Here is a 20,877-nt window from a genome sequence, read left to right on the forward strand (position 1 = left end):
CTTATTTTCCATTTCTAATCCACTCACATTCCATAGTATATAGTCTGAGAAATGCTGCTCTAAGCTTAAGGAAAACTCGTATTTTTTCCAGGCATATCTTATTTATCCTCAGGGCCTATTCCTCAAGCACTTACCTTTGACAACTGTGTGACCTAAGTACTTCACAATCTACTTGTTTTAGTGTTTGTGGTTGTATTTCTCTTTTTCTTACCATCAGCACTATTCTCATAAACTCAGGAAAGACAGACACGTATTTGCATCATTGTCTACTTTGAAATTCTAGAACAATTTGACACTCTTAAATATGGTTTTTAAAAAGCCTTCAGTAGGTTCCTTTTTAGTGGATTGAAATTACCTTATTTTGCCATGTATAATGAGCACCTTTTTGCTGAAATTTGTGAGGGAAAAATAGAATACGCATTATACATGGGTAGTACTAATTCCGTATATATGTTTTAAATTCTTTTATTTATGCTTATGAGTTAAAAACGTAACTCTAGAAATCAATAAAGATCCATATGCGAAATAATACCCTGGAATACTGATAATTGGTTTTGTTGAATTTACAACGAATTTTCAACGACGAAAAGTTCTTGGCTTTCTATGATGCGTAAATATCATAAATTTGTAAATTTGTTACTGGTACATAAAAATTTCTTGTATTAATACATTGTATCTGTTCTTATGTTTTATAATTATTTGATACATAAAATTTCTTCTACTATAATGTTAAAAATAAATGCTAAAATTCCTTTGTAATACAAAAAACAAGTACCTAAATGTAAACAAATAAAACTTGAATTAACAAATTAAAACGAAAAGATTTTTTTCCCCTTGAAAGTTTGGGCCAAAAATGTGGGTGCACATTATACACGGGAGCACATTACACACGGCACAATACAGTATAACCTACGATACAGTCATTATTTATCATTCTTTATTTATCTCCTGCCCTTCAAAATCAAGATAATCTGCATGGGAGCTATTTAGAACATGGCAACCATTTTAAATATCCATAAATTCACAAAAAGTTAAAACTTTTTTCCCTAGAACTTGTAATCCTTTCAAAAAGCAATGCTTTTGTCATGCAGAGAAGCACTATATTCATGAAAAGCCCAGTGATACCTAAAATGATGGCAGACAGCACAAGGAGCTCAACGAAAAATTTGAGAAATATCAAATTTCCATAGAAAGTTAAATAGTTAAATATTTAACCAACAATGTTTATACTCGCAAACCAGCAGTATAAATGACTTTCAGAGAACACTTTTTAAAACAATTTAGATATGACATATGCCCTGCTGGTAGAGGTAGAAAGATTTCTAGTGAGACTAATAGAAATAAATGGTCAACAATTCAGTCAGAGACAGTGTTCTGAAGCAGCTGCTTCTGACTCCTATGATGGCCAATCATTTATGGTGGGGGCGATTCAGATGTCCAAAATGAGACTGAAACCTTCACCCTTTCCTGATGACAGACCTCAATCAAAACTTTAAAAAAAAAGTTTAATGGTGCAATTAGTTGCCTATACCTTAGCATAATTGACTACTTTGTACCCTGAAACCCAACCTTATGTCTCTTTCCAGTTCATAGCTGATAAACAGTTCTTTCACTTAAATTTCAAATTTCCTGTTGACGTGCCAATATAAATTGCAACATTTCTCAATGCTCTAATATTTAACACACCCACACCCCCAAAAAAACCCCACAAAAATAAAACATTGTATCTTGGAAAAAACAAACCTACCTTTAAACTAGACTCATAGTCTGTGTTCACTTTGAACATAAGCCCAAGTCGCAAATGAATTTCCTTGGCTCGACAAAAGCTGGGATCAACATAAAGCACCTCCTGAAATGCTTTAATTGCCCTGAAAGAATATAGACATAAAATATCTTAACTTTTTAACACTTGCATGAATTTTTGCTTGGTAGCACAGACAAACTTCTGCTTTATGCAGTATTTTTTAAAGGAAATGACAGTTTTATAAAAATGATTTGAATGGTTTTCTTTTAAAAAGACTGGGATAGGGCACCTGTGTCTTTTACATATTCAATGTATATAATCTAACATAAAAGGGGAAAGGGAAGGTCAGTTGGGTTTATTCTCAGTTATTCAAATAATATTTACAGCTTAAATTATCAGTACAAATTAACTGATTTGTTCCTGGAATTTCCTAGAGGATAAAAGGGTGAGGCATATTGGATAGTTTTGTTTTTAAGAGAGGAAAGATTAATCCTGTTTCTACTCTATTCCATAAAAATGTGTTTTTAAAAATTTATATTTTTATCTTTCATATGTAGGTTTACAACACATTTGCACTTCATTTTTTATATGGTATGAGGTAGAGGTCAGTTTTCATTTTTTTTTTCCATACAGATATCCAATAGTCCCTTGCATCATTTGTAGAAAAAACCACCTTCATCATAGCTCTGCAGTGCGACTTTGTCCTAAATCAAATGTGCACATTTTTTGAGTCTGTTTCTGGGTTCGCTATTATACGTCATTTTCCATTGGTCTATCAGTCTGTCTTTGCCCCAAATTCACATTTTATCTTTTGCAAAAGGTCTCGATTACCTATATAACAACTAGGAGGGTGAGGAAGGGACACTTGTCACTGACTATATTTTTGTATCACTTAACATGTGAGTGTATTACTCAAAACCAAATTGCTAAAGTTATGGAAAGAAAAAATGTCAACTGTAAATTTGGAAAATTATAATGTCAGATATAATAGTATGTTAGACATCATTTTAAATCTCTCTACATGATTTAAGGCTTATCCTAAGTACAAGCTAATATGTTATTTGCAAAGCTTTTTATCAACTATTCTCTGCCTCTACTTATCGCAAAGGTGACTATTTAGAATTTCAGACGATTCCAAAACAAATGTCAGTCTTTCATACAAAAATTTCAAAATATCATACCACAAAGTAGAGCAACACAATATACCCTATGTGATTAAGTAACTTCATTTTGATTCATGCATTATCGATTTCCCAAAACAACTGTGGTTATATACATGTTTATTATAAAATTAAGAGTTCTAAAAGGTAATGTATATTGTGAGGGGTAGAGGGCTATAGGTCTGGCATCAATACCTTTACACCTGGTTAAATACTTTCTTCCTGAAGAACTTGGCAGTTTCTTCTTCTTTTTTTTAATTAAAATTTATTGGGGTGACGACTGTTGGTAAAGTTACATAGATTTCAGGTGTACAATTCTGTAATACATCATCTGTATCTTACATTATGTGTTTACCACCAGAGTCAGTAGATGGCTTCTTAAATGGAGTTATGTATTTTACATATTTATTTTTTTATTTTCTTTATTAGTTTCAGGCGTACAAAAACAACATACTGATTAGACATTTACACCTCTCACAAAGTGATAACCCCAACAAGTCCACTACCCATCTGATACCTTACATAGATATTACAATACCATTGACCATAGTCCCTATGCTGTACTTTATATTCCATGACTATATACATAGTGTGTGTGTGTGTGTGTGTGTGTGTGTGTGTGTGTGTGTGTGTGTGTATGCTACAGTTTGTATCTACTTTATTATCTGATGTGTATAGGCAGGAAAGGGGAGTCAAAGGCCTGACAGGAAAGAATTGGTGTAAATTACCCTTCTCATTCAAAGGCAGCTTCCGATTTCTCTAAACCAGACTTCAAGATACTCATCTACAAACTGCTAAGAGGTTCTCTTTGTACTTTTCTCAAACCTTTCTAATAGGAGGAGCCGCAGCTTCAGCCTCTATGTACTCTTGGTCATGTCTAGTGTTACCACTTTCTAACACAACAGGCAATTGTGTGGGGAGCAGAGGCAGAGGTAGAGGAAGATAAAACACCTTTTGGGTATAGGCATAAGAAAGGTTAGGAAGGGAACAACTGCAGCAATAAATGATGCCAATTAAAACATGATGCAACTGGGGAAAAGCATGCAGAGGCTTTTGGAAGCTTCTGGGTGGTAGCAATTTTTTTATTTCTTGACTCAAGTGAGAGTTATTAATGCTTATTTTATAAACAACATGTTAAGATGTATACTTATGTTTATGTATTTTCTACTAAGTATGTTTTATTTTGCAATAAAAATTAAGGCTAATGCTTCATAAAGTCCTAATTAACCTTAGCGTATGGTATGGGTCAGAAAACTAGGGTCAGACTAAGTAATGCCCACATGTGCCAATAAAAAACCCAGGCAGGCCTGAGTCAAAGATATCAATGGAAAAACAAAACAAAATGGAAACAGAAGGTAGCAAAGAAAGAAAGGAATAAAAGAAAAAAGAAAAACAGTTTAAGGACGGGTGTGAGGAAGAGCAGGAGAAGAACACAGAGCAGCAATAACAACACATCGGGAGAAATATTTCTTACTCTGGGTCTCAGTTTCTATTTCCAGCTCTTTCCCTAAACCTACTCTTTGTAGATGTGTTTTACTGCATACGTGCCTTTAGTATAGCAACCTTATCCACTTAGTGCACAATGTCATACAAGTGCAAAGAAATACGGGTTTAACTAGTTCTTCTATGTATGTTAACAGACTGGAAATTTAAAAAAATTAACCTATAAGCAAAAAACACATGTTCCAACACACTAGTCTGGGCCACATTATGTTTACTCTTTAAGGACTATCAAAAGTGCCCATGACAGGTGTGGCCAAAGGTTCCCTCCAATTCAATACCTTGCAGATTCAGTCTTCAGTATCTCATTACTAGATTACTGAAATAGGCTCCCTAAGGACTGCTTTGCTCTGGCTCGCCTGCTTCCTCAAACATGTAGCTCCTCTACCTACTAACTATGATACTTTAAGCCAAATATCCATTCCCAGTTATGCCCTAATATTGCTCCTCCTCAGCTGTGAACTGGCTTATCTCAGCAATTTCCTTATGTTATGGCCCTCATGGCTAGTTTCTCCTCAGGATGGTCTCTTCACCTGGAATATTTTCATTCCTCTGCTTCACCCAAAATCCATTATTCCACCTTTAAGACTCACCATCCAAACTCAATACCAACTATCTTTTGCTTAGCATTAACTAGCTCTTAAGTCCATTCTATAATCAAATCATTTTATTCTCTACCTATTGGTATGCTGTCTCCACTTTTTCCAAGCAGATTGTTCCTCTTTCATTTTTAATTTTCTAAATAACACAGTAAAGTGTTTAAGTTTAAACGTTTGTGGATGCCATCAATTTTATAGTTGGAGTGTGTGTTTGGAGGGGGAACCACTTCACAGTCTCTTTACTAAACAGTTCCCCTCAGTTCCCCTCATCTTGACAAAATACATCTAAGTTCATTTTTATTTTATTTTCTAAACTTTTACCCATCTTTCTCTCCTGTGAGTTTCTTCAGTTTTTCCCACCCTGAGGGGAAAGGAAAAAAGCGTAAGAGTGTGCGTTTGTGTGTGCATGTGCGCATTTCAGAGGGAAAGTGTGTGTGGAGAAAATAGGTAACACTCAGACTACATTCTAATGTTAGTCAACATTTTACCACATTCATATCTCACCAAAGTACATGTAGCCAGAATTTGATCTCCACAGCACATGCTAAACACAAACACCAACACATGCAAATTCTGCTAACCTCAGTATCCTGATTGACAGAGAATTTTAGAACACCAGAAATGACTACCGAAAACTATAAAATACTTTTATGATACAATTCTTGGAAAGGTTTATAGTTTTCAACTATTAAAGTACATTCTCTACTGAAACAGAAAAGGTGCATATTGCTGTACGTATCACTGGCATTTTTCCTTAAAATCTAAAAGAATGTAGTTTTTTTCCTAACACCAAAATTATTTCTACAGATTTTCAGCTTACAATTTTTTGCACTTAATGTTTTGTTAACAATTTAACAATTTAAAAAAGAAATGATAGAAAGCTAAAACCTCAATAGCACTACCTATGAAAAACACATTATGTGCTAAATTATATTTTAAAACAATGGTCATTTTTAATACTATTTCAAAAAAGTTATTTTAAAACAGCCTCCTTTGGAACTCTACTAAACTATACTAAAAATAATTGTTAATATATTAGCTAAATGTCCCTAGCACAGTACATTTGGAAAGAGACATAATAAGTTTTCTGAGGCTAATAAAAGCTGAGTCTAGAGATTTCCCTCAGAGCTATCCGAAGGAATAAATGAACTAAATTCCACAAAATTTCATACCAATAAAAGAGAGAATATCCCAGCTCTAAGTCAGTAATAACACATACATACACAACAGATATACTTCCATAGATATAGATATAATGTATGTACAGAGGGTTCCAAAAAATGTATACACATTTTAAGAGAGGAAAAAACTGTATTAAAATTGTCATAATGTATACCGATAACAAAAGATGAATACAAGTCGTGTATATATATATTTTTTAGCACCCCTGCTATACATATGGATATTTAGAGATTCACTTTTAAGTGACACAAATAGAAAGACTTGATGAAGTAATCAAAAAGACAGGTAAGTTTTTTTAAAGGTGGAGAGGGAAGCAAAAGGCAGGCCAAATAGATGGTACAAACAAAGTTATATAGGTAAAAACTGTTCAAGATGTTTTCAAAGAAATGTTAATACAGTGTGACTGACACAAAGAATGTATTTAGGGGAGCAGTTAAGGCTAAAAGGATCATTTGAGGTGGAATCAGAGAGGATCTTAAATGTGAGGCTAAGTTAGAAATATCATACACTGGGTTATTCACACTGACATTTGCTAATGTATTACCTCTTGCCTCTTTTGCCCTCTTCTAGCCAGTCTTCATTTCATCACTCTAGACAGGATACTTTTTTCCGTTCCCTACTGCAAGATTTATGTTTTATCCATAATGTCCCCGAAGCTTAGTCTAAGCCCTTCTAAATTCTCTCTGCCAACATATTTGTCCATGGTAAGCAGAACTTTACCAAAACTGCCTTATTTATCTGTTACTTCTTTCAAAAGCGAAGTGTACATAAAAGTCAATACATGTTAACATGAACTGTTTTATTTTAATAGAACCATACTTAAACTTTTGATCTAAGAGCATTTGTTTGCATTATGACAGCTGAAAAATATATATTAAATATTAAGTTTTTGCCAGATTCCACGCTATACAAGCCTCAGGACCAATGGTACCACTCACTACATTAGGTTTACAGTTGCACCCAAACCAGAGACTACACAGAAGAGCAGAGAATCCTACACTCCTAAGAACACTTGTGATTGGTACAATGCCAGAGAAATGAATCCTAAAGAAACTTCACTTGTAATGTGTTAACACTTCTGTCCTTTTTAACCCACCTCTACCTCATTCCCTTTTCCATGTCAACACAACAATAATCACAACCTTTCCTTACCAGGCCTATCAATTATATTGGGGAGCTTAATTTCCAAAATCCCATGCCTCTAACACAGAATTATTTCTCTCTTAGATTTGCCACCACAAAGTCATTCTGATATTGATCAACAGGAATACAAAAGATTACAGGTTAGAGGTAGGACTGATAAGGATTTCCTGGGGGGGAGGGGGGTGGGACAATGACATATTTAGGAAATTTAGCTAAGAGTTGGAATAATTTACTGTTGTATTTCAATTCCTCTCACCCAAGGAAATAGTTTTTTTTACTAAAAAGGCAAGGGGAAGCTCAGTTCAAAGTACATCTAGCAATTCACTACTTTCATAAACAAGAACAAGTGAAGGCATGGGTATGCATTCATGCACGTGTAAAGGAACACCTTTATAGAGACTGAGTCTAGTTCTCTGATACCTCCATTTTACTTTGTGCTTCTATGCCTTCCCTTCTCTGGACATCTTTTAAAAAGTTTTGTTCCAGATTGAGTAGGATAACAGTAAAACTGAATAATCATGCTCATGCTAAGTCCAATGAGGATATAGCAGTTGCTCTACTACTTTCTTACACTGGCTTTTCTAAGAGGCTCAACTGAAACTAGAAAAACTGACCAAACAACTAAAACTGATCTACCCTGTTTCCCCGAAAATAAGACCTAGCCGGACAATCAGCTCTAATGCGTCTTTTGGAGCAAAAATTAATATAAGACCTGGCCTTATATTATTACATCATATTATACTACATTATATTATTTTGTATTATATTATACCCGGTCTTATATTATAGTAAAATCAGACTGGGTCTTATATTAATTTTTGCTCCAAAAGACGCATTAGAGCTGACTGGCTGGCTAGGTCTTATTTTCGGGGAAACACGGTAGAAGCTAACCAATAACGTTAACTCCAAAAGAAAAAATGGGCCGCATAACATGGCAAGAAACAAGACAAAGATATTAACAGATAAAAACTATATGTAATGAAATTGTCCTTAATAATATAATAAGTCACTGTCACCAACCCCAACACACGTTGGTCATGCATACTATCAAATACTTAATCTAATCAAATACCAACAGACACCATTACTGAATATCAAATTTTACTTAACTTATAAACATACCAGATACAACATTCTGACACATCCTAGGCAAATCCTTAGAGCTGACAATACCAGTTTGGTGTGAAACTTAACAAAAAGAAAAACGGCTGACCCCAGCAATTAATAGCTATCCATAAATGAAACCAGCTAAAACACAAATACAGTTTTAACCTAAGGAAGTTTCTATAAGTTAAGGCTGTCTAAAACTCTCACCAAGTACCTACTCCATGCTTTCTAATTTTGTGGCTGTTTGAGAAATAGCAAGGTAAGTTAAGGCAAAAGTTGGGGCACCGAGTTTGTAAAAAAACATTAACCAGCAAGAGAGAAAATACACAGTCATGATGGATTCAGACAAGGTGTGAGAGATATCATTTTAGGAAGCAGCTAGAGTTGAAACTCAAGACATGAGAAAATGGTGGTGACCTGGATAGGATCGACAGACCAGAAGGCACTCATTAATTCTGACATTGTACTATCTTTACATCATTCAGTTTCATTTCTTAGGTCAACTGAAGGATATAGCAATCATATGTAGATAAAGAATCAAGTCATTGTGGCAGCCGGATGGCTCAGTTAGTTAGAGCACGAGCTCTGAACAACAGGGTTACTGGTTCGATTCCCACATGGGCCAGTGAGCTGCGCCCTCCACAACTACACTGGAGACAACAAGCTGCTCATGAGCTGCCAGAGGGGCAGCTGGATGGCTCAGTTGGTTAGACCTCGAGCTCTCAACAACAAGGTTGCTGGTTCAATTCCTGCATGCGATGGTGGGCTGCGCCTGCTGCAACTAAAGATTGAAAACGGCAACTGGACTTGGAGCTGAGCTGTACCCTTCACAACTAGATTGAAGAAAACAACTTGGGAGCTGATGGGCCCTGAAGAAACACACTGTTCTCCAATATTCCCCAATAAACAATTTTTTAAAAAAAGGCTAAAATGGTTAATTTTTTTATAAAAAAAAAAAAAAAAGAATCAAATCATATAATTCTGCACAGCTACCGTGTTTCCCTGAAAGTAAGACCTAGCCGGACAATCAGCTCTAATGCGCCTTTTGGAGCAAAAATTAATGTAAGACACAGTATTATATATTAATTACATTGCATTACATTATATAAGACTTGGTCATATAGTATAGTAAAATAAGACTGGGTCTTATGTTAATTTTTGCTCCAAAAGACTCATTAGAGCTGACTGTCCGGCTAGGTCTTATTTTCAGGGAAACAGGGTACAAGCCCCCTAAAAGTTGACATGGTCAACTTATTAAAGCAATTCAATTTTGAACTGATGGCTTTACCTTACTGATTTTATGCTATCTTTAATCTACAGGGAACTCACAAGTTATCACACAGGTAGGTGAAAACTGGCTGGTGTGAGGTATACATGTCCATTCTTAAACTGTAGAGGTTCTTGTCTTGGGTGTCACCTAAATGACTTCTGGCTGTCCATAAAGAATGCACCAATGTGCCCAGAAGAAGAACTATAAATACTGATTAAAAAATAACTACTTGTCAATCTTCAAACTTGGGGATACAGTATAATAGAAAAAAATATTAGATTGGGGAATCTGAGTGTAAGCTTGCTTCTGCCACTAATTAAACAGTTACATGATACTGAGTTACACACATACCCCTTGCTTTCTTCATCTACAAAATTAAGAGGAAAGACTAAGTTATCTCTAAGACCAAGAGCAAAGAGGAAAGAAAAAGTTTATAGAAGTCACCGATTTCTAAAGTTTCAATTTCAGGGAAACCATAACAAATCACTGCCAATGCATATTTAAAAGTTCTGCAATATTCAGGGTGCCCAAAAGGTATACTGCAGGGTTATAATCTTTGGCCAAAACCTTCCTTTGGACTCTCACAGCATTCACTCAGTTTAAAATTATGGAGAATAACTGACAAAGTCAGATACGCTTCAAATAAAAAAAATCTCTACATAGGGCTTTACAGTTTACAAAATGTACATTAGCTTATTTGATCATCAAAACTCTATAAAGTAGAAAAGGCAAGTGATTACAATGTACTTTTAAAAGATCACACACACACAAATGAGGAAACAGACCTAGGGAGCTTATTTAACCCAAGATCAAACTAACTGGCAGCACTGAGGCCAGAATACCAATCTTCCACTTCAAATTCTATTATATGTTCTTTCCATTGGAGAATGCTATTGTGGTCTGACAAACAGGAAAACAACAATGGGACAAAGACCGTAATAAAAGGGCCCTACACTTTAGAGTTTATAAAATCTTATATATTCCTATCATACCGTGTTTCCCCGAAAATAAGACCTATCTGGACAATCAGCTCTAATGCATCTTTTGGAGCAAAAATTAATATGACTCAGTCATATTTTACTGTAAGACTGGGTCTTACATAACATAACATAACACCAGGTCTTATATTAATTTTTGCTCCAAAAGACACATTAGAGCTCACTGTCCAGCTAGTTCTTATTTTCGGGGAAACGGGGTATTTAATCTCTGACTCTGAAGATGGTATTTTATAAAAGAAAGAATTGAGTGCCTAGTTACCGGAAATTGATAAAAACGAGCACCTGTGTGCGTGCATGCATGTGTACTGGTTTGTATATTGGGGACAGGAGAGGGGAGAGAGGGGTCAATCTTGTCTAGAAATCTGAAAAGGTAAAACTAGGTCATCCTAGATCATTTATCCACAGACCTTGAGATCTGACAGCATAGTCATTCTCCAGTTCAAATAAGCTGGGGACCACTAGTCCATAATGAGTGACTAAGAAATTCCAAAAGCTTTTTAATCTAAGTCTTCTTTAATCAGAATCTTATACCAGATTCTTTTAGGATACATGCAACTCTAATAACATAGTGTGTCAACATCTCTGAAGTAACAATCTAATCATTTCAAGAGATTACTGAAAAAAATGTAGGCACAGGGACATTAAAATAGTTTGTATTTATTACACACAACACACACAATATGAAACAAAAAACAGAAACAAAACAAGTCATTTACTGGAAACAACTGGAGTTATTAGTTTTATGTGAACTTACCACTGAAATGCATTGTAATGGAAGTAGACCAAACCAAGACCATATAAAAAGGCAGCATTCTGTAAAGAAAGGGAAAAAGACGACTTTTAGGAAAAGCATTTATGTTTAATGCATATGACATTATTAATATAAAACAGGGGTGTCCAAACTGCGGCCCGCAATCCATTTTTAATTGGCCCGCAGCAAATTCCAAAAATATATTTAGTTTACTTAAATAAACTAGGTGAGGCAATACGTTCTTCACCTCGGGTGAGTGGCCCGGCTGTTTGGTTATATAGTCCTTGGTGAAAACCGTTGAAAAAAGTTTGGACACCCCTGATATAAAGTATGGTATCCAAGATGTAAAACTCTATCCTGCATTACAATATATTTGCAATATACATGTGGGGTGTTTTTTTTTTGAATTTTTGTAAGAGTTTACTTGAGCTAAACTGATGACATATGTTGGGGAGCAAGATCTCAAATGCTCGCAATATATTTTTAAAACACCAAAATAACAGTACTGAGGCAAGACATGGCACAGAATCCAATCAACTTGGAGAGATTCTCCGGTTTCTTTTTAAACAAACCTACTCCTGAAATAAAAAATTTGACCGCAGAATTCTATGGGCAAATCTACAATAAAAACCTATTATTAAGAAATAATACAATGCTTGGTCTGTGCTATCTTATTCTCTCTTGCTGGCATCTCTGTTTTCTTTCTCTGGTTCTGTTTCTTGAACTGGATTTAATTTTATGTTCAGTGTTGCCAGGAAGGTAGTTATAATTCAAAATAAATGTACAATATGAACTTAGAACAAATTTTAGTATTAAAAAAAAAATCACTTGTGCTTGCTTCGGCAGCACATATACTAAAAAAAAAAAAAAAATCACATGCTAAAATGACACTTAGTCATTTGCATTTTGGGCTTAAACATCAGTGATTCCTTTTTCAGTACAAAACAGAGATACTTAGCCAGACTCATTATGACCTCTGGCCTCCAAATACAAACTACCTACCTATACTACTCCCTTTTGTCAAAAAGGTCAAATGTTTGAGTACCTACTATGTGTTTTATTGATAAAAAAGCATATCTGTTTTAGTAAATCTTCCCTATTAAAAAAAGTAAAGCTTTCACACTGATCTTTGTGAACAAACTTCTCCAAACCTGGATTATAAAACTTGAACATTTTAAACTCTTACTGAAATGTTTCTTCCCATACTGTCTTGGGCTGCATTTCTCCAGAAGCACACCCTGAAACAAAAGGTTTTTAGTACAGGGGCAGCTGGATGGCTCAGTTGGCTAGAGCTCAAGCTCTGAAAAACAGGGTTGCTGGTTCAATTCCCACATGAGCTGGTGAGCTGCGCCCTCCACAACTAGACTGAAAACAATGAGGTGCCGCTGAGCTTTCGGATGGGGCCGCTGGATGGTTCAGTTGGTTAGAGCGCGAGCTCTCAACAAGGTTGCCGGTTCAACTCCCGCATGGGATGGTGGGCTGTGCCCCCTGGAACTAAAGATTGAAAAAACGGCAACTGGACTTGGAGCTGACCTGTGCACTCCACAACTAGGTTGAAAGACAACGACTTGGAACTGATGGGCCCTGGAGAAACACACTGTTCCCCAATATTCCCCAATAAAATTTTTCTAAAAAGGGGGGGTTGTTAGTACAAGTAGTTTATTTGGGAAATTACTCTCGTAAGCACCAGCAAGGGAATGGAGAACTGAGGTGGGACAAGGAAGGAAACCAACAAAGGGTTCAATATGGCTGGTTATGCAGCTGTGAGCAACTGGGATTCAATCCTGCTGGGGACCTCTAGTAGACAGAGTAGAACATTCCTCAGTCATCTTGTCCTAGATGTGAGGGATCCAGAGTACTTATTCCACAACTGCTGTCAGTCACTACTTGGAAAAAAAGAATCAGTGATGTCTAAAGCCCAAAGTATAAACAGATGGATTAGTTTGTGGCATGAAATAATTTCTTTTAATATTAAAATTTGTTCTGGGACTATATTGTGCATTTCCTTTGAATTCTAAGTACCTTTCGGGAAACAATGAAAAATGTTTCTTAAGTACCATACTTTGCTATGTATAATGCTCTCCCGTATATAATGCACACCCACATTTTTGGCCCAAACTTTCAGGGGGAAAAAGTCTTTCGTTTTAATTCAAATTTTTGTTTTCATTTAGTTACTTGTTTTTTGTATTATAAAGGAATTTAGCATTTATTTTTTAACATATTATGATATAAGAAGTTTTATGTAACAAATAATTACAAAACACAAGAACAGATACAAGGTACAAGAAATTTTATATATCAGTAACAAATTTACAAATTGACGATATTTACATATCATACAAGGCCAAGAACTCTCTTCATCGTTGCAAGTTCATCGGAAGTTCAACAAAACCAATTATAGTATTCCAGGGTATTATTTTGCATACGGATATCATTATTGATTTCTAGAGTTACACTTTTAACTAATAAGCATAAATAAAAGAATTAAAAACATTTATATAGATATGGAATTAGTACTACACATGTATAATGCGCATCCGTATTTTTCTCTCACAAACTTGGGCAAAAAAGTGCGCATTATACATGGCAAAATATGAACCATCTTAAAAGGTACTAAATCTGAACATTTAATTTCATTAAATACTCATTACCCCCAACTTTCTAAATGAGAAAATTACATGCTACAGATATTCACAAAGGTCTCAGAGAGCATCTAGCTCAAAAGTTCATTTTTTTTTTAATTTAAAATTTAGTTGGAAATGGTTTTAATAAGGTCATTTATTTACCACCCCATCCCCTGAAATAAGTTGCGCATTTATTCGGTGTCAACGACAATACTCAAAGGTTGCACAAGCCAAACTGATTAAAATACACTTCTCCTGCCATCAAGAAGTATGCATCCTAGTGGGGGGCGGGGAGTTTGAGAGAAAAGGAATATTCAGAATGCCGGAGTAATTAATGCATAGTCATGAAGTGTTCTACCCAGAAGGTCTAATTTGAAAGACAACTGTCTTCTTAGGTAGAGGAGAGGGAGGGGACCAGAACATAGTTGAATAACAACAGATAATGCCTTTCACCAATAAGGTAACTGCCCAGAGAAGGAGGTATGGGGTAAGGTGGAAATGAGTTTATTGAGGGACATTTCTGCTTTCAGGACATACCTGCCTTCTCCCAACTTTTTACTTTGTTCCTAGTTCATCCTTCCCCCTCTAGGAAATCTTATCCCCATCCCTGGCACTGTAATAAATTTTAACAATTATTCAAGATCCATTTTAAATGTCATCTTTCCCATGAGGCTCTGCTGCTTCAACCACCTCAAACCAGAGGTACTCTTTCCAATCTCTAAGTTTGGCCTTAGCACAATATCTCTATCATATGATATCATTATGTAATAGAAAGAACTTAATTTTATGCAAAATGCGAACATTTCTTTTTAAAGCTTCTAACAACCCTATGGGGTGGCAGAAGGCCTCATTTATAGAATGAAAAACAAGGATCAGCGAGATTAAGCAACTTGCTCAAACAGACATACTTAGTGACAGACACAGAAAATGAATCTAGGTCTGCCTACAGAGCTCACTCTACTATATTTTTGTTACTTGACAAAATAACATCACACAAAAATGTCATAAAGGCAGGAGTGCTAAGCGTCTGCGTATCTGTAATCACCTAGCACAGTGCCTTCCACATAGCAGATTCCCCCAAGGTTTAGTAATGCCCAACCTGTAGAGAACTTTAATGAGTTTATTTGAGCCAAACTGACCACAATTGCCAGGAAGCAAAATCTCAACGGATTAAGAAAATGCTCTGGAGAATGACAGTTTTGCAGCTTATTTTATATGTTACAATCAAAGGAGTAAATGTAAGAAGGGTTACATGAAGTCCACTGGTGGTAGATTAAGTGGGTGGGAGAAAGCAAAGAGGGGAAATCTCTGGGATTAGATAAAAAGTAAAAGGGAGAGACACATACTTCTTTACATTGGTGGGCACAGGACAGTTAATTATTAATAACATTTACAGTACATAGAGATGGTATTTGGGAAACAAGATTAACCATGAGGGGTTCTGGTGCTCTATGTGTTGTGCCCTGAGGGGTCCGGAAAAAGGGATTACTCTGACATTCCAAGGGTAGGTTATTTCAGATACAAAAAGATGACAGGATCACTTAAGGTAAAGACTGACCTTTGTCAAGATAGCTATAGGCCAAGGATGGTGACTACCAGTCATGACCCACTTTTAGTTAGAAAGTTTTATGCTCAGACCGTCCTATGTGGTTACTTTCGGTCTCTGAGTTTGCAGGGCCTGCCATGCTGGCCTTCCCCTGAGCTTGTCAGGTTTAGTATGCGGCCCCTTTTTCATCCACAGTAAAGTGAAATCACCAAATACTTAAACTCAGTTATTAAGCTCAGTTCCCTAAGTGACAAAGTATCAGTATGAGGCATGCTCCCTATTAACCAGAAGCTTATAAATCTTGGCAAGTACCGCGTTTCCCCAAAAGTAAGACCTAGCTGGACAATTAGCTCTAATGTGTCTTTTGGAGCAAAAATTAATATGACTTATTTTACTATAAGACAGGGTCTTATATAACAACATAACGTAACGTAACATAAGACTTGATCTTATACTAAGTTTTGCTGCAAATGATGCATTATAGTTGATCGTCCGGCTAGGTCTTATTTTCAGGGAAACACGGTAGTTAAGTTTTATTTTTCCATTAACAGTATAAGCAATGTAATTCAAACATTTATTGAGCACCTATTATGAGTCACAGCAGAGTTATCAGCACTGGGAAGACAATAGTGAACAAAACAAGACAAAAATTCCTATCCTCAATGAATTTATAATCTAATGACAAAAGATTATGAAATTAAGTGCTGTGGACAAAAAAGGGTCCACATACCAAACCTGACAAGCCCGGGGGAGACGTGTATGGTGGGCTTTACAAACTCAGAGATTAAAAGTAACCACATAGGATGGTCTGAACATAAAAATTCCATATAAAAGTGGGTCATGGCAAGTAGTCATGTCCTAAGCCTATAGCTTCCTTGACAAAGGTCATTTTTTACTTTAAGTGAAACTGTCTATTGTCTTTTTGCACCTAAGATAACATGCCTATGAAATGTCAGTGTAATCTTCTTTTCCTGACCCCTCAGAGCTCAACTCTATGTGCTATAAATGTTAATTAACTATCCTGTACCCACTAATGTAAAAGTATGTGTTTCTCTATTTTGCCTTTTTATCCAATCCCAGAGATTTCCCTGCTTTTCTTTCTCCTGCCTCCTTACTCTACCACTAATGAATTTCATATAACCACCCTCCTTACATTTACTCCTTTGATCGTAATGTGTATAAAATAAGCTGCAAAACTGCCACTCTCCAGAGCATTTTCTTTCAATCCATTGAGATTTTGCTTCCTGGCAATTGTCGTCAGTTTGTCTCAAATAAACACACAAAAAATGCTCTACAGGTTTAGATGTGTCTTAAGTCAACAGTGCATAATAATATGTTCCAAGCTACAACCATTTAAGAGTTAATGAAGTTTAATAAGGACTAGGATACAGTACTTGGGTACTGTATCTCAAGGATGGCTAGGAAGGAAAAACAAGCCATCTCAGCCAAGGATTCTAAATCACAGGTCCTTGAAAATAGTGACCTGAGGATATGAATGCCAATAGCACCCCCACTGAGAAACATGGGTTTATGCAAAAGGATAACCAAAGCAAAGGCCCTGATATGAAAATGATTTTAAATGTGATGCAGTCATTCTTCAACCTACTGTGAGGAGTTAGGGGAGTAACTTTCTGGAAATGTACTATTTATAAAATGTACTCCTGCTTCAGTCCAAATCCTTAGAGGTTATAGTATCTACATCAGGAGCCAGCAAACTATGGCACACAAATGGGCCAAATCCAGCCAGCCACCTGGTTTCCAAATAAAGTTTTACTGGAACAGCTACACCCACTCATTTACTCATTGTCTATGGCTGCTTCCTGCTCCAACAGCAGAGCGGAGTAGTTGGAACAGAGAGACTATTTAGGCTTACAAAGCCTAAAGTACTTACTATCTGCCCTTTTACAAAAGAAGTTTGCCAACCTCTGACCTAACTGTATTACAATACCCATCACAACCCCAAATTGAAAAAGTATAACTTGATGAAATTACTACTATCAATTTATATTGAAGTACTGTGTCTATAGCAAAATTATTGTCCAGGACGTGGTTCATTAAGTTAGCAGTTCACCAATCCTGACAGGGTAGACAGATAGATAGAAATGAGCAGAAAGAACGACGTAGCTCTGGTTAGAAAGCCCCCTGCTGCAGCTCCTACTTACGTCAAGCCCTCTTGCAGCTGCCCTCACTTAGGGCACCAATGCCTTACTAGCCCTGCAGGATTCCGGGCTTACACATATGCCTGTATCTAAGGAATATGCTGCTAGAAGCCAGAGAAGTAAGACAGCCCGCTTATTATAGTATACATCCTACTTATCAGGACCATTTTAGTGAGCTCTCAACAAATCCTAAAAAAAAAAAGAAAATAGGAACTGACTTGAGAATCCAAAGGGAGGAATGGGCTCCTCAGCAGGAGGGGAAGAAATAACAAGAAGAAGTGGAAGAGGCAATTCTACCTATAGAAATAAAAGCCTTCATACAATGTTATGAGAGGCCTTTCCCCCTCTTGGGATTGGTCTGCTCCACATCTTGGAGTGTATCTGCCTTTACTAATAAACTTTTTACTATCCCTTACCTGCACGAAACACTGTCTTCTCACTCGACAGATTTCTTTCCCTCAAGAAGACAAAGAGACGAGGAATATTACCACAACCCGGTAACAATACCCAAGTTTATAGTGGTGATTTCACTGATCCCCCCAACATAGCTGAGTAACTCCTAAATGTTCTATGTTCCATAATCAGAGCTCTAGGCTATACAACCCCAGATGTAAGAGGGGAAAACTCTGCAGTCCCCTGGAGTTAAGACACTACAAGCCTTATTCTTTCCAGCTGTTCCTCAGCTTCTCTGTTTCCCCAGACTATTTCCAAATTGATGGAAAGGGCACTGAGAGGTTTTCTATTTTCATGAAAATACACCTATGTAAAAGTGGACTGGAAAACAAGAGTGATAAACTAAAGTATACAAAAACCGTGAGCCTTAGAACAACACAATCTGTCTATGAAATCCCATTGAAGGTACTGCGGCTAACCAATCCCCTTTTTCTTGGCTACTCTCAGTGAGAAAAAGTTGGCAACGTGACACAGTTCTAGCCAGTGAGACAAGCATATTTCTACCATGGGGTTTCTAGGAAAGCTTGTTTTCTTTGCCTAAATGTTTCCTTTCCTCCTCCTCCTCCTCCTTTTAGTATGCTATGCTCACCAGTGATGAAGGGATTAACAGTCCACCAAAGTGGTATGAAAATTACTTTAAACTGAAAACATCTAAACAATCAGCAGCAACAGAAATAAACATTATCTAAACTTAAGAAGAGCATCCTAAAAATACAGCTGACAATGACTCCCCTCCATGGGAGTTTACTGATTGCGAAAACACTGACCCTTAGCACTGGGAAGTATGAATTCAGCTACCCATCAGCATCAGAAAGTCCAACAGAACTTTCCCTACCTTCTCAATGAAGCCCTAACCAGCCCCACTCCATTTTGTTAAGTTCTAAAGAACCTTCCATACTTTCCCAGTGAAGCCCTAACACCCCCACTCTCCACCCCCCCACCCCCGTTTTGTTAGGTTTATACATAAACCACTATCTCTGGCTACTGAGGGAGTCACTCATTACTAAGCAACACCAGCATACAAGTGTAAACAAACTTTCTCTTTTCTCTTGTTCATCTATTGTCAGTTAATTTGCAGGTCCCCAATCACTGGGTCCAAGTTGCCAGGGAAAAATGTATTTCCTTCCAACAGTAACGAGCAATAATAACCTTGTGTAAAAATTAGACTGGGCAGGAAATGAAGTGACAGTCATGAACATATCATAATTTTAACGGAAAACATGCTTTAATGACAGTAGAATGCCAGTAAATTTAAAATCAGAACACTGCCCCACTCCCACCACCCCTGTGAGGCCACAGCTATTTTCTATTTCCCAAGGTTTGGATTTTTTCAGGAAAATTTAGACCCTAGTATTCTACAAGTATGCAACAGTAAGAAGGCAGCTGTTTCCCAGACAGAGAGGGTGAGATTCATAAAAGAGATTAGTAAAAGTAATATTCAAGTTTCTAAAACTTTTATTAGACAATATCAAAGCCAAAGATAGTCTCTTAGAGTAACTAATTGGGTTCTAAATGATAAGATTATCAAGATATTATTATAATGTTGCCAATCTTTGGGTAGAACAGCAACTTCATTATAGTGCATCCCATACTCCAGTAATCACCTTTGAAGACAATCATATTTTTATATAGGGATATCATTAAAAAATAAAATCAAGCCAAACTATTAAAAAATTATCAAACTTCTTAACCTCATTCTTCTCTGATACTAATTCCACATAGCCAGTGATACACAGTGGAGAAAAAAATTTTCTGTTCATCCTATTGGGGACCCAAGTGACAGGTGTGTGAATAAAGGCATTCCAGAGCTCCAGGAATGAATTTTGGTTACCTCAACCTGTTGCATACACTACAAATAACTGAAACTATGAATCTTACACTGAACGGAAGAGTCTGATGCTCTAATGATTCTTTAACTGTATTGTAGATTTTAGATAGTAGTAACAATGTCACTACTTAAGACAAAAAGTAGTCCTCCTTTCCTTCTCTCACCTCCTTTCCACCAAAAAGCCACACTCATTCAACTCACAAAGCTTGTTTTACAATCTAAAAACCTTTCAATCCATCCCCTTTATATTTCTACTGCCTTTCTGTAGGTAATTTAAAATCTCAACTTTCTCTGCCTGACCTGTTTCAACAGTTTTGTAATTTATCTCCCAAACTTGAACCTCCCGTTCCACTTCCTCCTTTCAATCTACCTTCCACATCACTGCCAATGAGCTTCCAAAAACTCAAACATGACATTTGTCCTGTGGGGTGGCAGGCGGGGTCTCTGCTCCCGCTCCCCACATAAGAACTCAGGACATGGTGAGGCCAAAAAGGAACACCCACGGAGCCATAGGTAGGGGAATCATATCACTATATTCTCGCCGGCGGCATCCGCCTCTCTGCAATCCGCTCTTGCTAGCCCCCATCTCTTCTGCTAGCATAGCCACGGCAGTTATATTAGTGGACCATGGCTTATGGGTTACAGCTGACGGCCAACTAGCCACAGCTGATGGCCATCCAATCACAGTTGATGGCCATTTACTACCCGAGCCAGCACATTTCTATGTGAGGCCGAGAGCCTGGAAACTGCTTTCTAGGGCTCTGTCCCCACACTCCACCCCTACAGGTTCTCGCCTCACAATCTACACGACAA

At 36.8% G+C, this 20,877-nt stretch overlaps 1 protein-coding gene across 9 annotated transcripts in view; it reads right to left on the reverse strand.

Annotated features, from left to right (window-relative positions):
- KDM6A (lysine demethylase 6A) overlaps positions 1–20,877 on the reverse strand; it is a 213,356-nt gene that overhangs the window by 103,824 nt on the left and 88,655 nt on the right. For all 9 annotated transcript variants that reach the window (XR_013992908.1, XM_081041951.1, XM_081041952.1 and 6 more), the window contains exons 5-6: positions 11,458–11,516; positions 1,748–1,868 (exon numbers count right to left, since the gene is read on the reverse strand). Coding sequence is in view for 8 of the 9 variants with exons in the window: in XM_081041951.1 (XP_080898077.1) it covers positions 1,748–1,868; positions 11,458–11,516 (180 nt within the window). In the remaining variant the exon portion in view is untranslated. The remainder of the gene's footprint in view (positions 1–1,747; positions 1,869–11,457; positions 11,517–20,877) is intronic.

The sequence above is a fragment of the Rhinolophus hipposideros genome (genome assembly GCF_964194185.1).
Source record: "Rhinolophus hipposideros genome assembly, chromosome: X".
Taxonomy (NCBI): Eukaryota; Metazoa; Chordata; class Mammalia; order Chiroptera; family Rhinolophidae; genus Rhinolophus; species Rhinolophus hipposideros.